Source organism: Cyprinodon variegatus, unplaced genomic scaffold (genome assembly GCF_000732505.1).
Source record: "Cyprinodon variegatus isolate N-32 unplaced genomic scaffold, C_variegatus-1.0 Scaffold506, whole genome shotgun sequence".
Classification (NCBI taxonomy): domain Eukaryota; kingdom Metazoa; phylum Chordata; class Actinopteri; order Cyprinodontiformes; family Cyprinodontidae; genus Cyprinodon; species Cyprinodon variegatus.
The window spans coordinates 560,034-572,427 of NW_015150959.1; the positions used below are offsets into that span (position 1 = coordinate 560,034).

At 39.1% G+C, this 12,394-nt stretch overlaps 1 protein-coding gene across 1 annotated transcript in view; it reads right to left on the reverse strand.

Annotated features, from left to right (window-relative positions):
* Positions 1 to 207: 207 nt before the first annotated feature.
* Positions 208 to 12,394, reverse strand: part of LOC107094784 (gamma-aminobutyric acid receptor subunit rho-1-like) — a 27,448-nt gene continuing 15,261 nt past the window's right edge. The window contains exons 3-10 of the mRNA XM_015390623.1: positions 11,507 to 11,565; positions 9,627 to 9,748; positions 9,326 to 9,549; positions 6,093 to 6,175; positions 5,860 to 6,000; positions 5,625 to 5,777; positions 3,963 to 4,159; positions 208 to 495 (exon numbers count right to left, since the gene is read on the reverse strand). Coding sequence (XP_015246109.1) covers positions 208 to 495; positions 3,963 to 4,159; positions 5,625 to 5,777; positions 5,860 to 6,000; positions 6,093 to 6,175; positions 9,326 to 9,549; positions 9,627 to 9,748; positions 11,507 to 11,565 — 1,267 coding nt within the window. The remainder of the gene's footprint in view (positions 496 to 3,962; positions 4,160 to 5,624; positions 5,778 to 5,859; positions 6,001 to 6,092; positions 6,176 to 9,325; positions 9,550 to 9,626; positions 9,749 to 11,506; positions 11,566 to 12,394) is intronic.

Genomic DNA, 12,394 nt, shown 5'->3' on the forward strand with positions numbered 1-12,394 from the left:
ATAGTAAAGTGAAATGTAATGTTTATCATGCAAACATCCGTTTTCCTCTGGATTCAGCAGTTTTTCATTCAGTCCGTCTTTTTTTGTAAACAGATATGGTTGAAAAAGTTGGATATAAACATACAAAAATGGTTCACTTTCAATTAATGACAAGTATATCAGTTAAATAAGCGGATGTTTCCCACATCTGTCAGATGTATTTAAGGTTTAAGAGTAAATAGACCAGTAGATGATGTTGAAGAGGATATATGACCCAGGAAAGATGACCCTGGAGTACTTGTCTATGGCGTGTGTGTCAATCCAGACGCTGCTGTAGGCCCTGGAGCCAACATGGCCGGTCACCTGGTCCGTCTCCATGGCCAGTTCAACCAGCATTCTTTGTCTTCTTACTCCATTCTCCTCCGGCATGCCGTAGTTTCCTGTGGTGTTGACGTCCACCTCGCTGTAGCTCGCTGACATCATGCCAGGGTGAGCTATGCCGCAAGTACATGGCAGCTGCAATGAGAGTGAGTCATGCAAAGTTATTGCAAACCCTGCAAACAACTGTTGGTCAACATAAAATGTCCAAAATAAAGAAGACCACAAACACTGTGGTCTACGGCAGAAACTACGGTCTTACTTGGACCTTCTTTTTTTGAATGTTACCAGCAACTGAAACGTAAACCACCAGAAGTTTTTGTGTGCTTGTTTTTTTCAATTATATTTTTATTTAGTTTTATATATATATATATATATATATATATATATATATATATATATATATATATATTTTACTTGTAGAAAGAGACAGTAATCAAAACAATAATATCCATAAAATGAACAGTCACTATTTGAACAAAACATTCACATACTTCACACACTTAATAAATACAATAAAACTTAATAAAACACAAACACTCAGCAGTTTTGAGTTGTTTGAGCACTTTCATGTTTTAGAAACTCTATCAAAGGAACCCATACAGTCTCAAACTCTGCAGCCCTTCCCCCTGCTTATATAAGTCAGCCTTTCCAACATAATTTTCAATTCAGTTTATTTCTATAGCGCCAATTCCCAACACATTTCATCTCAAGGCACTTTCCAGTTCATCAGATCATCCAGTCAGATTGATTCAAAGTTTTCTATCTAATGAAAACCAGCTGATTGCATCGACTCCTTGACTCAAATACAATCCCTCACACTAAGCATGCTTGTAGCGACAGTGGGGAGGAAAAACTCCCTTTGAACAGGAAGAAACCTCCAACAGAACCAGGCTCAGTGTCAGCGGCCATCTGCCGAGGCCGACTGGGGTTCAAGGAGACAGAAGCAGACATAGAAAAAGAAGCATAGATACAAAGGGAAACTGTTAATCAGCTCCACAGGCGGCCCCGTCCAGGAAACACACAGCCAGGTAGACGAGCTCCGAGCCAGCTCCCATGTCAGAGGATGAAGAGAGCACATCCAGTTAGTCACAGTCAGAGAAACAGGAATACACTGAAAAACAGGCCGATCTCCAACATCTATAAACAAAGGTGTTGATGGCAGCAGCACAGAACAGAAGATGCACTCTCCTTAATCCACATATGTATCGAGGTCACATCCATTTTTCTCCAGGACAGAGCTATCATCCTCCTCGCCTACAGGAGTCGTTACAGTTACAGTAACAGATTTTTGGATACATACATAGTATACATATTTCTGGCAGGTGAGGTATCTTAACTCTGCTGATCTCAGATAAAGTCAGAATGATTTACTTCCAATATGTTTTTATATTTGGGCAATCCCATATGCAGTGATATAGAATACCCTTTCCTTCCAAACACTTAATGCATGTGTCTGGCGCATCAGGAGACCACTGATTTAACGTAACCGGGGTAATGTATGTTCTCATCAACAATTTATGTTGTAATTGTTTCATTCTAGTGTTGATAGATTGTTTTGGGGCTTTAAAGGAATAGTACACCCAAAACATGATTAGCCTTCATTTTCTACTCACCCCCATGCTGAACAACACTCTGGAGTACTTTTTTGATATCTCAAATGCATCTGGAGATCTGGGAGGCTTCTTGCTGTCTGCTGACATTCAAATAATGGAGGTCTATGGTGACCGAGACAGAAAGGTCCATAAAAGTCCACAAAAAACGTGTCAATATTCCTCCATACTGCTCGTCCAATGTATTCCAAGTGTCCTGAGTGGGTAGCATCCAGAATTTACTCGAAACAAAGTCATTTAGAAGGTTTTTAGAGCATAAACAGTAGTGTATAGGATTTCCTGAAAGCGCGCACATGCGCGATCACGACGCTACGGAAGCCGGCAGACCAAACCAGATGAAAGTGCGCATTCAGCGTCTGCTCTTCCAATAATGCAAGCGTAGAAGAAGAAATGTGCCGTTTACCTGTGCAAAGAAAGAAACAACGAAAGAAAAATGTCTGAGGACTTCAGTGTTGAGGAAGAGCATGAGTTCTTTGCCGAGCTGAATGCGCTGGTTTGGTCTGCCGGCTTCCGTAGCGTCGGGATCGCGCATGTGCACGATGGATGGATGATTCCGGACCTTTACTGGTTGATGATTTTCTTTATTCGGACTCCGCTGGTTTTTAATTGGTGTCCCCAGACATAGAGAATGTGAAGAAGCTTGTTTCTATAGGTGAAGATTCTCAATCATCCAGGTCATAGTGGTTCCACAAAGTTTAACAATACACTTGACTTTGTTTCCAAGTTTAAAGATGTTTCTTTTCCCATCCAGGAAGCTTTTTCATTTCAAAATGTCAGAAATAGGGTTGAGTTCCAGGTTTTATCAAGCAGCCCAACAAAGCCTTTTTTTTTGTTTAGAAAACATGCAAAGTGAAACGGACGAACGGGTCCATCCCTTTGTAATGGGGGTCTTTCGGCTTCTTTGTTAGCCTGCAATGCCCCATACCTGTCTATGTCTCTGAAAGAAAGAAAAAACAACCTTAAACAGAGGGGGTGGACTCAGATTTCAGCTGTCAAAAACCTACAATGCAGCAATAGAGTTGATTCCTTCCCGCTATCATCGCAACCCCAACCCCTTTACAAGGGGAACAGAAGAGCTCGGCTATTCAGCCAGGCCAACTATTCCCTTTAACTACCCCCTTTCAGAGACATAGACAGGTATGGGACATTGCAGGCCTGGATGGGAAGAGAAACGTCTTCAAAATTGGAAACCAAGTTCAGTGGATTGTTTTTTTTTTTACTTTTTTGGAAGCTTGTTTCTATTTCTTGCAAATATTTCTTTACATCTAGAGACATGTGATTAAAAACCCCAAAGATAAAGAAGACCAAACCTGGCTGACTGATGATCTTAAACCACCGCTAACCGATAATAACCCCACGCTTTCGGAATAGTGCTGAAACATCTTAAAGAAACAAGAGGAGGTCTGTTTATTTCTTTCACTGCTCACAAACAGCTGTTGTCTCAATAGCCCTATTATTACTCAGCCATCTTGGAGCTCAATAGTGATCCTTGAGGAGCTGTCATCCTGGCCATCATGGGTTAAAAGATTACTGGCCTTTCGCCCTGATAACTGTGGCCATGATATCCTTCATTGGTATGGTGCTGAACCATCTGGGATATCACAGGCAGCCCTGCTAGACCCCCTGGGGTTTGTTTATATGAAGCAGGATCCGATATCTGCCAGGATCCATTATTTGAGGACTTTAACTCAGACATGCTACAGAAGCTCAACCTGCTCACAGGGTCATTATCCACCTATCAGTGGATCATCATCACCTTAAATGACCAGCAGCAGCAGGAGAGGCTGGGGCACCAGTATCCCCAGTAAATGTGCCATCTCCGTTCCTCTCTCTTCCCTCTATACTACTGGACAAGCCATTGGTTTCACCCAGAACAGAAGCTCAAAGATTGATTCATCTCACAACTAAGTTTCACAGTAATAACTGCTGACTAAAAGCTTACTTTCAAAACCAGACTGGTTAGCATCTCATTGATATCCTGATGGTACCAACCTTCTCACGCAGTTTCCTTTCCTTGCGCTCCTGTAGAGTGGACAGGTAGTTGACTGCAGCATATTCTATGACGGACAGAAACACGAAGACGAAGCTGATCCACAGATAGACGTCCACAGCTTTGATGTAAGACACCCTGGGCATGGAGGCATTTACTCCGGTGATGATGGTGGACATGGTTAGCACAGTAGTTATACCTAAAGCAGGGAGACATGTTAGACTTACATTTGAAGTAGCACAAGGCCACAGTCAGAGTTAACCACAGCTGAGGACTATGGTTTCATTTTCATTGTCTGCCTTTCACAAAAAACATACATCTTTTATTTTAGCATTGGAAGAATTGAATATATTGGTGTATTTGGGCAGTTCTTCTTTTGTTTAGTTTGAATGGTTTCTTTAGAATACAATAAAAAACATGCATTGTAAAATATCTAGTAGCTAACACATCAAATGTGTGCAAACATTCAGTTTTTCCAATGTCTGAGGCACAGAGGTGAGTGATGGTGACTCATTCCGTCTTTGTTAGAGATCTAGTGTAATATTGATCAGTTTACCTTGACTGTTCTAAGAACAAGCAGACTTGTTTCTAATGGGCATTTTGTAAACATTTTGCTCTCAGGCAGAGGAAAAAGGATTCAAAACGTTCAAAAACGTAAATATCGCAAAAAGTACTTTCTACTAATAACCTCTGACAGTTGCACTCTTCTCATATGAAGTGATCATACACAGCTTAAGACAAATCCTGATTCCACAAAAAGACATAAACATTTGACCTTTTCCTCTCTTGTTATAAATTCATTGAATAAGTTATATGGAGTGATCAGGACTGAAAACAATAACATTACACTAATGGTAGGCATCAATTCAGATTTACATTTATTAGTTTTCACTGATAAGAAATGTTCTTTTTACTGTCTTCTGTCAGCCATTCCCTCTTCTGATATTCTTTGCTCTCTCTGGGTGACATTCTCTCATTTCTTTCTTTTTTTCATTCTGAATTTACTCTTGTGCAGAAATTGCAGCTCTGCTCTTTTAGGCAGTGCAAGGGGGAAGTCCTTGGTCATGATTGTGTAGGCCTAAATAAATCTGCTCAGGCTTTGAGAAGCTAAGAATACCCAGACCCTGAAAATAAACAAACAAATGGTATTTTCATTGTATGACAAATTTTAGAGAAAGTGTTTAAAAAGATTGCATCAAACTAAATAAGAACACAGAAATAGAACCTGAGGCTTTGACATTCTTTGAGCTATATTTAACAAACTACTGCATTTGCACAGGGCCCACTAAACATTATGCAGGTGTTTTCATCATTTCAAATTGTTCCTTATAACCTTGTTGCTAATAAGTCATTACTTCTTGGAGTTTTCCCATTCTGACACTTTAGCATCTTTAAAAATCAGAGGATTAAGTAAATTTAGGAGTCAGCCAGTTACACAAAAATACGGTCAGAGCTACAGTATTTGTGAAGAATGTTATAGATGCAATATAATTTCTTTGTTTATTGAGCTTGCAGATAAAATATCTCCACCTGACAACACAATTCCTAAAATGATTTAATTTTTTACAATTTTTCTTTTATATTTGTTAGCATCAAATGTAAAGTGATCAGATAACTAATATTTTGAGATGTGTATCTAATGCCAATAACCAGTATTCTCTGACCGAGGGGCACTCTGGCGGGAACAGCCCTGCGGTCGATCCAGAAGGACACCCAGGACAGCATGACCATTAAAGTGGCAGGAAAGTATGTCTGCAGCAGGAAGAAAAAGATGTGCCGCCGGAGCGTGAAGTTAATGTACAAACGATTGTACCAGCCTGCAGAGGAGAACAAGGAGAGGATTAGGCTTCAGAGTCCTGAACCATGAGTGTAGACACAGCTCCCCATTACTGACAGCACCTGTGCTGCTGTAAAAGGCCAGCTTTGTAGTCGTATGAAACTCCTGGATGAGGAACTGAGAGAGAGAGATTTTCTCATCCGTGTTTAAAGACTTGTTCCCCTCCTTCCAGTACAGTAACAGGTCATCATCTGTGTATGCATCTAAAGAATAAATAAAAACAATAAGATTTTGTAAAAATTGAAGTAAAGCCAAAAGTATGAACAAAACAATGGAAATGATCAAAGTGACTTACAGCTCTCAATCTCCAATGAACATGTTTGTGTGTCGAGAGGAAAGCGACTAAGGTCCATGTTGCACATGGCTGTGACTGTTACTCTGCAATCACAAAGCAAACATTCATTCAGTGATAGTAGATACAAGTTGATTCAGTGCTACAGCTAAAATAAAATACTCCCAAAAATCACAAACCAATTTAGATGGATTGGACAGACAGTGCTTTTCTAGCCTGTTGTGTTTGTAGCAGTGTCTAATGCTGCTAATATTCTCACTGTCTATAGAATCATTCGACCACTGTTCTCACTCTTGAAGGAGGCAGTCGCATTTTCCTGCTACTCTGCACCTCCCTGCTCTGTCCCTGCTTTGCTGTGTCTTGTCTTTTCTGAGCTCTCTCTTCATATCACCCGAATTCAAACAATGGATCTGGTCAACTGGTCTCTCAATGCAATTGATCAAAGTTTCTCAAGTGGAAGACGGGGAAAATGGGACCCTTCCTGTCTTGCTGGGACATACTCGGTGGAATACACAATGGACTCCTGGAAGGCTTGGAGGATGGTGTGTTTTAAAATGTTATCAGTGGAGGATGTGGAAGATGTATGGATTTTCAGATTTATGATACTCAGATTTCTCCTGTTTGGATCTGGAGGATACCTGATGTATCTACAATTACAGAGGATGTCTGCAGCAATTTGGGCACTGATCAGGCTGCCGGTAACTCAAAGGTGACATGGGAAAATATCCTGTATGTGCACGCTCGCTTCAAGGCAGAAAAGCCCGACAAATTTGGAATACTGGATTCAGCATGTGTAGCCAGCAAGAAAAGACTCAAGGCTGATGGAAAATTCCTGCGCAGCCTGCTCTCAAAACAACAACACAAAGTGTTATTTTGGACTCTTTATCAAACCTCCCCTGGATGTTATGGCAGAAGGGCAGTTTTGGGCCCCAACCCCCGCCAGCCCCGTGCAATTTGCAAATCGTAGTTGATAATAAAGAAATTGATTGACCTGATTAAAAATATATAGACTAAACATTTTGCACATATGCAGGCTGTTGAACCTGAATAAATCCATTTTATAACAGTTTTAAGTTGTAATATCATCTGTTAGTTTGTCTTGTCTTTAAATCATATCTATAACATTTTATCCACAGTTGTTTCTTGTTATCATAAAGGTTATTGATATAAAACAGCAGGTTGACTAAGCTTGATTTACAATCAAGAATACAAATTAAAATCATAGATTCACTGTTTTTCTAAATCTTGGTTGAATTTCTATAAATATTGTCTTTACATCAGAAACAGTTGTTGACTGGTCATTTCAGCTATGCAATGTAAATAAATAAAAGGCTGCCTTCACAAATGGCTTTTGATGTGATTTATTTCTAGAAATGCTATTAGCAGCCATTTGCAAGTCAAATCCCTACAGTTAGGGGACCTGCAGATAATATATGACTAGCCTTAGCCAAACATTACCCAGTCCATATTAATGGGCAGAAAACAAATCCAATAAAAGGATGCCAAGCAGTGATATAATCCAAATAATGGACGCAGGGAGTGAGGTATGGTGAGCAGGCGCAGTCAGTAAACGTCATCCTCATGTTCCAATCTGTTGTAGTCTGGAAAATCTCCAACCAGCTCTGGCTCTGACCTGATACAGATTAACCTTGGCCATGTGCTGACTATGTACGTAAATCTTTTATTGTTCTGTATACGATCGTCCAGAAGCAAGATTCTGATGCAGCCTAATGCTTTCTCTGTTGCAGGAAGTTATTGTTTTATCATCAAGGCTGAGCAGAAAACTGTTCTAATATTTAAATATTTAAGAAAAGGCAAGGAAGGTTCTTTATATAGCACAATTCGGTACATGGGAAATTGTTTTACTTGATTTAGATCATAAAATAGAAGAAAAATAAAAGCAGGATAAAACCAAATAAAGATTAAATGTGTGTAAAACAAATAAAATAAAAAATGAAATTCAAATTTTCTGTAAACAACTGTTCAAATGTTTTCTTGTTTGCATGAAACCATCTTTGCTCTCCAAATCTGAAATCTCTTATTTAGACATTGACTGTCCTTAACTCACCCCATCAATATTATCTCCTGGTCTGTTTATGGCCACCACCTAAAATACAATGCCTTTGGCCACTATGAATAAACTTCATACTCTTAACAATAATACTGTTTCATTAATACTGGGGATGCTAATATTACTGGCATGCCATCACTATTTGCTTTAAAACTAAATGTTGACATCGGTCAATCTCTCAATATAATTCACCGATATTTAAGGCAATGATTTTGTGACTAAAGAGTGAAGATCATGCCGCCACCAACAGCTTTACATGCACACAACTGATGCTTGAGTCTGTTAAAGCAAGGGTCTTTAATGTTTTCCAGGTCAAGGACCCCAAACTGATGGCGAGATGGAGCAGGGACCCCTTTATTATATATATTGTATGAATTGTGTTCTATCAAACTGGTCCTATTGACACTCTATTACAGATGGAGTAATGTAATGACAGTAATTTCTCCCTGGGATTATTAAAGTATTTCTATTTCTGATTCCTGGTTGATGGGACAGGTGTTGTGAATGAAACGGTGTCCAGCTTGAAAGATCTCCTGTGTGTCTCTGAATGTGTGCATTGATGACTGAAAGACATCTTCTGCCTCCATTTATCTGTTTACTACAGTCTGTTGAATTCATGTTAATGTGGATTTAAACACATTTCAATTAGTGGAAGAGAAATTGCACTGGTGGAATATAAAAAAAGTCTAATCAACCAAAACTTTCACAACCCCCATGCAGTACCTCTCTGGACCCCCTAGAGGTCGCGGACCCCCTGTTGAAGACCTCCGTGCTAAAGAACAGAGCCTGAAGTATAAATGTTTGTGGTATTGAAGTTTCTTAAAGTTTCAGTGACAGACAATCATGAACGGCCAGGAAGAAGAAAACTACATATTGTCTGTAAGTAGGTCTGAGAAAAAAACGTCAGCATCAGTTATTGGCCAGTTGATTAGTATATTATCGGTATATAGATATTTGCCATCATCTTGGCAATACAGTTAGACTTTGAGACTTGGACAGATGTATTGTACTTGTATATGCAAAACATACTTAAATATTCTGTATGATTATTGATTACATTCATTCTGCCACAGAAACCATCCTCTTCCTCCAAATGACTCTGAGAACTTTAGCAAAGCATTTTCCAACAATAAATTAGCCTTCAGAGCAAACAACAGTGAGATACCTGAGACTGTAAAGAACTTTGCCATCGGGGTAAACGCGCAGCATGACGTTGTCGGTGGTGGTGTCATGTGTAAAAGACCTCTTGGAGTGGACAAAGAACATGTCAGGGACCCATATCTTCTTCACCAGGCGACCATCGAAGGTCATGCTCTGGTTGGTGTTGCTTTTAAAGGACAGACGATCATCTTTCCAGTAGTGCCTCAGGTACAAGGTCATAGTGAAATCCTTTAGCAAGAAATTAAAAGTTGTTTTCAAGTAATGTTTAAAATGTTATTTTTAAAAGCTGTTGAACATTTACATACCATATCAACCTCTGAAATAGCATCCAGGCTTTCTACCTGAACGTCCACTCCAACTGGGACAGCAGGCCCTAGAAAAACAGGATGCAGCTGTTTACATAGAGCCACTAACTTCTCATTTACATCTGTGTTATGAAAGGCATGCAGATGTAACCCAGGAGCCTCATTTGGAGCAGCTAGGATTATCTGTCTTTGTTTAATTCCAACAGATCTGATTCAGACAATGACTTCTGCTCTCTGTAGCTAAATCCCTTTGAAAGCTGCCATGTGTGGATCTCCCTGGATCCTAAGCACATAAACAGAGGCATAAGTGCTCTAATCCCAACAAACAGGAAACAAACTGCTTTATTTTTCTTTTTTGTTGTTTTTGTATAAAAAAATGTAAATCCTTTTTATTGTCCCACAATGGGGAAATTTACTTCTGCATTTAACCCATCCCCCTGGGGAGCATTGGGCTGCCATTGTGTGGCGCCTGTGGAGCAGTGTGGGGTTAAGGGTCTTGCTCAGGGACCCAGAGTGCAGGCTGTGGAGATCTAACCAGATGCTTGCAAACTTCACAGAGCACAAGCGCATTGCTCTAACCACTAGACCAACACTCCCCAATGAGGCCAACATGCCTGAATCCGATATATTCTTAAGATAGCTAAAACCTGCACATGTCTCTGTGTGGACAGAGGAGAGTCGCCCCTGGAGAATTATCCCAACATGTTGCATGTCCTGATCGTCTCTGCCTCCTCATAATGGTGTCATCCTCTCTGTGTCAGGATGTCACACATGTTAAAGCAGGATAACAGGTGGCAGTGCCTTAAAGGAGGGAAGTGGGACCACATCTGTCTCTACATTGTCCTCAATAGGATGAACTCACGCATGTCTGTTAGTTTGCAGATTGAAGTGCAGATATCCGCTGCAGGTCACTTCCCCCTTTCTGAAAGACCCATTCGGTTTGTTCCACAAACTAAGTAACCTTTGCTTGTTATTTTGTTTCCTTGAGTAATTCTGTATTTTTGATGAGCTGTGAGTATAGATGAACATAAATGTTTATAAAAGTCAAATTTTGCCTCCAGCTGTTCAAAGTCTTTCCCTTATAGCTTAAAGCAGGTGGGTTTTTTTTTTTTGTAAAATGTGGAAGTTTATGTTCCTTGATAAAAAAAAAACTGAAGTAAACTTCAAAGAAAGTGTTGACATATGTTTGGTATGAAAAGTGGAAGCTTAGACATGAGCTATTCTGCAGGAGACTGAACAGGTCACCAGAGGTGTCACGTAACAAGGTACAAATACTCTGTTACTTTATTTAAGTAGAAATGTTTTCCATCTATACTTTACTAGAGTAATTATTTTTATGCAACATTTTACTTCTACCGCTTATATATATATATATATATCTATATATCTATATATTTTTTATTATTATTTTTTTTTTTCAATTATCTCTACTTTCTACTTGTTACATTTGAAAAATAGACTCATTAGTTTTGTTTCATTTAAGCTCATTTTCCTTATGACCTTTTGGTATATATAAAAAAAAAACTAATCATAGAAATAATTAGTTTCATCCAGACAATTCATTTCTTTGTGGTTGGACTCAGTGCTGCCCCAACTTGTTGCTCACCATAAACCAAAATAAATAGTTTTTCAAGATGATGCAAAGTTAAATGTGACACTGTTACCATTAGCTATAAAACTAAGAAAATGAAGTATAAGGAAGTTTTCGTCCAGCATTGTAGAAAATGTTCCTTTAATAGGGTAGAGCAGTAAAGCGTCTGTCCTTAAAATTTTTTCCTGAATTACTTTTATGCTTTAAGTAGATTTTAAAATGGTACTTTTACACTTTTTAAACAGCAGGATTTATACATTTAGTTGACTAACATTAATACTTTTGACACCTCTGTATGTGATGGTGGGGAAGAACTGAGGACATATGAAGGAACCTTTTGGGTGCATACTATGAAAAAAAGATGTCAACTTACAAACACAAAGAAAACTTTGAAAAATGAATATTTATTTAAGGGACCAGTAAACAACTTATATACAACATTAATAAACAGCCATCAGATGGACGTAACAAACAGAAACCTTCCCAGGTCTAAATCATGACAGGCTTCCGTGCAGGGGTCAACTTGGTAACTTAAAGAACCTCTTTATCGAACTAAAGGTTTGCAGGGACTGGGGAAGGTTAAAGTTGTTTTCTTTAAGCTTGAGAAGAAACACAGAAGATCTTTCTGTAAAAACACAGATGGCCTCTGCAGCATCATTTCCCACCATGTGACTGAGCATACAGTCAGGTCCTGTAGGGACTAACTTTACTTCATAACAAAGACAAATGTGTGAGTTGGCATTGGAGTCATTGCTCCTTTAATTCAGTCTTATGTCCTTTTGAAGACAGGATTTGCTCATGAACATTTCTATCTATTAATCCATGTTTTTGTTTTTAAATGGATCAAAAGTTACTCCCAAAACAAATAAGTGTAATTGTCAGTGTTCTCTAAATGTCAAACATGGCGTAATGTAGTGATGGTGCATTAAACACAGTCAACTGAGGAGCCAATAAAAAAGAATATATCCATTGTTGAAGATCTGCAGTGCAGACCAAAGAGTTTTTATATTCTGAATGCTGGAAGGAGATGTAGCGTCAGAGTCTCCAGGGTGGACAGCTTTGATGCTCTGAATACAGAGTTTTTATACTTTTAAGGCTAGGCTTAAAACTTTCCTTTTTGATAAAGCTTCTAGTTAGAGTGGCTCAGGTTATCCTGAGCTATCTCTATAGTTATGCT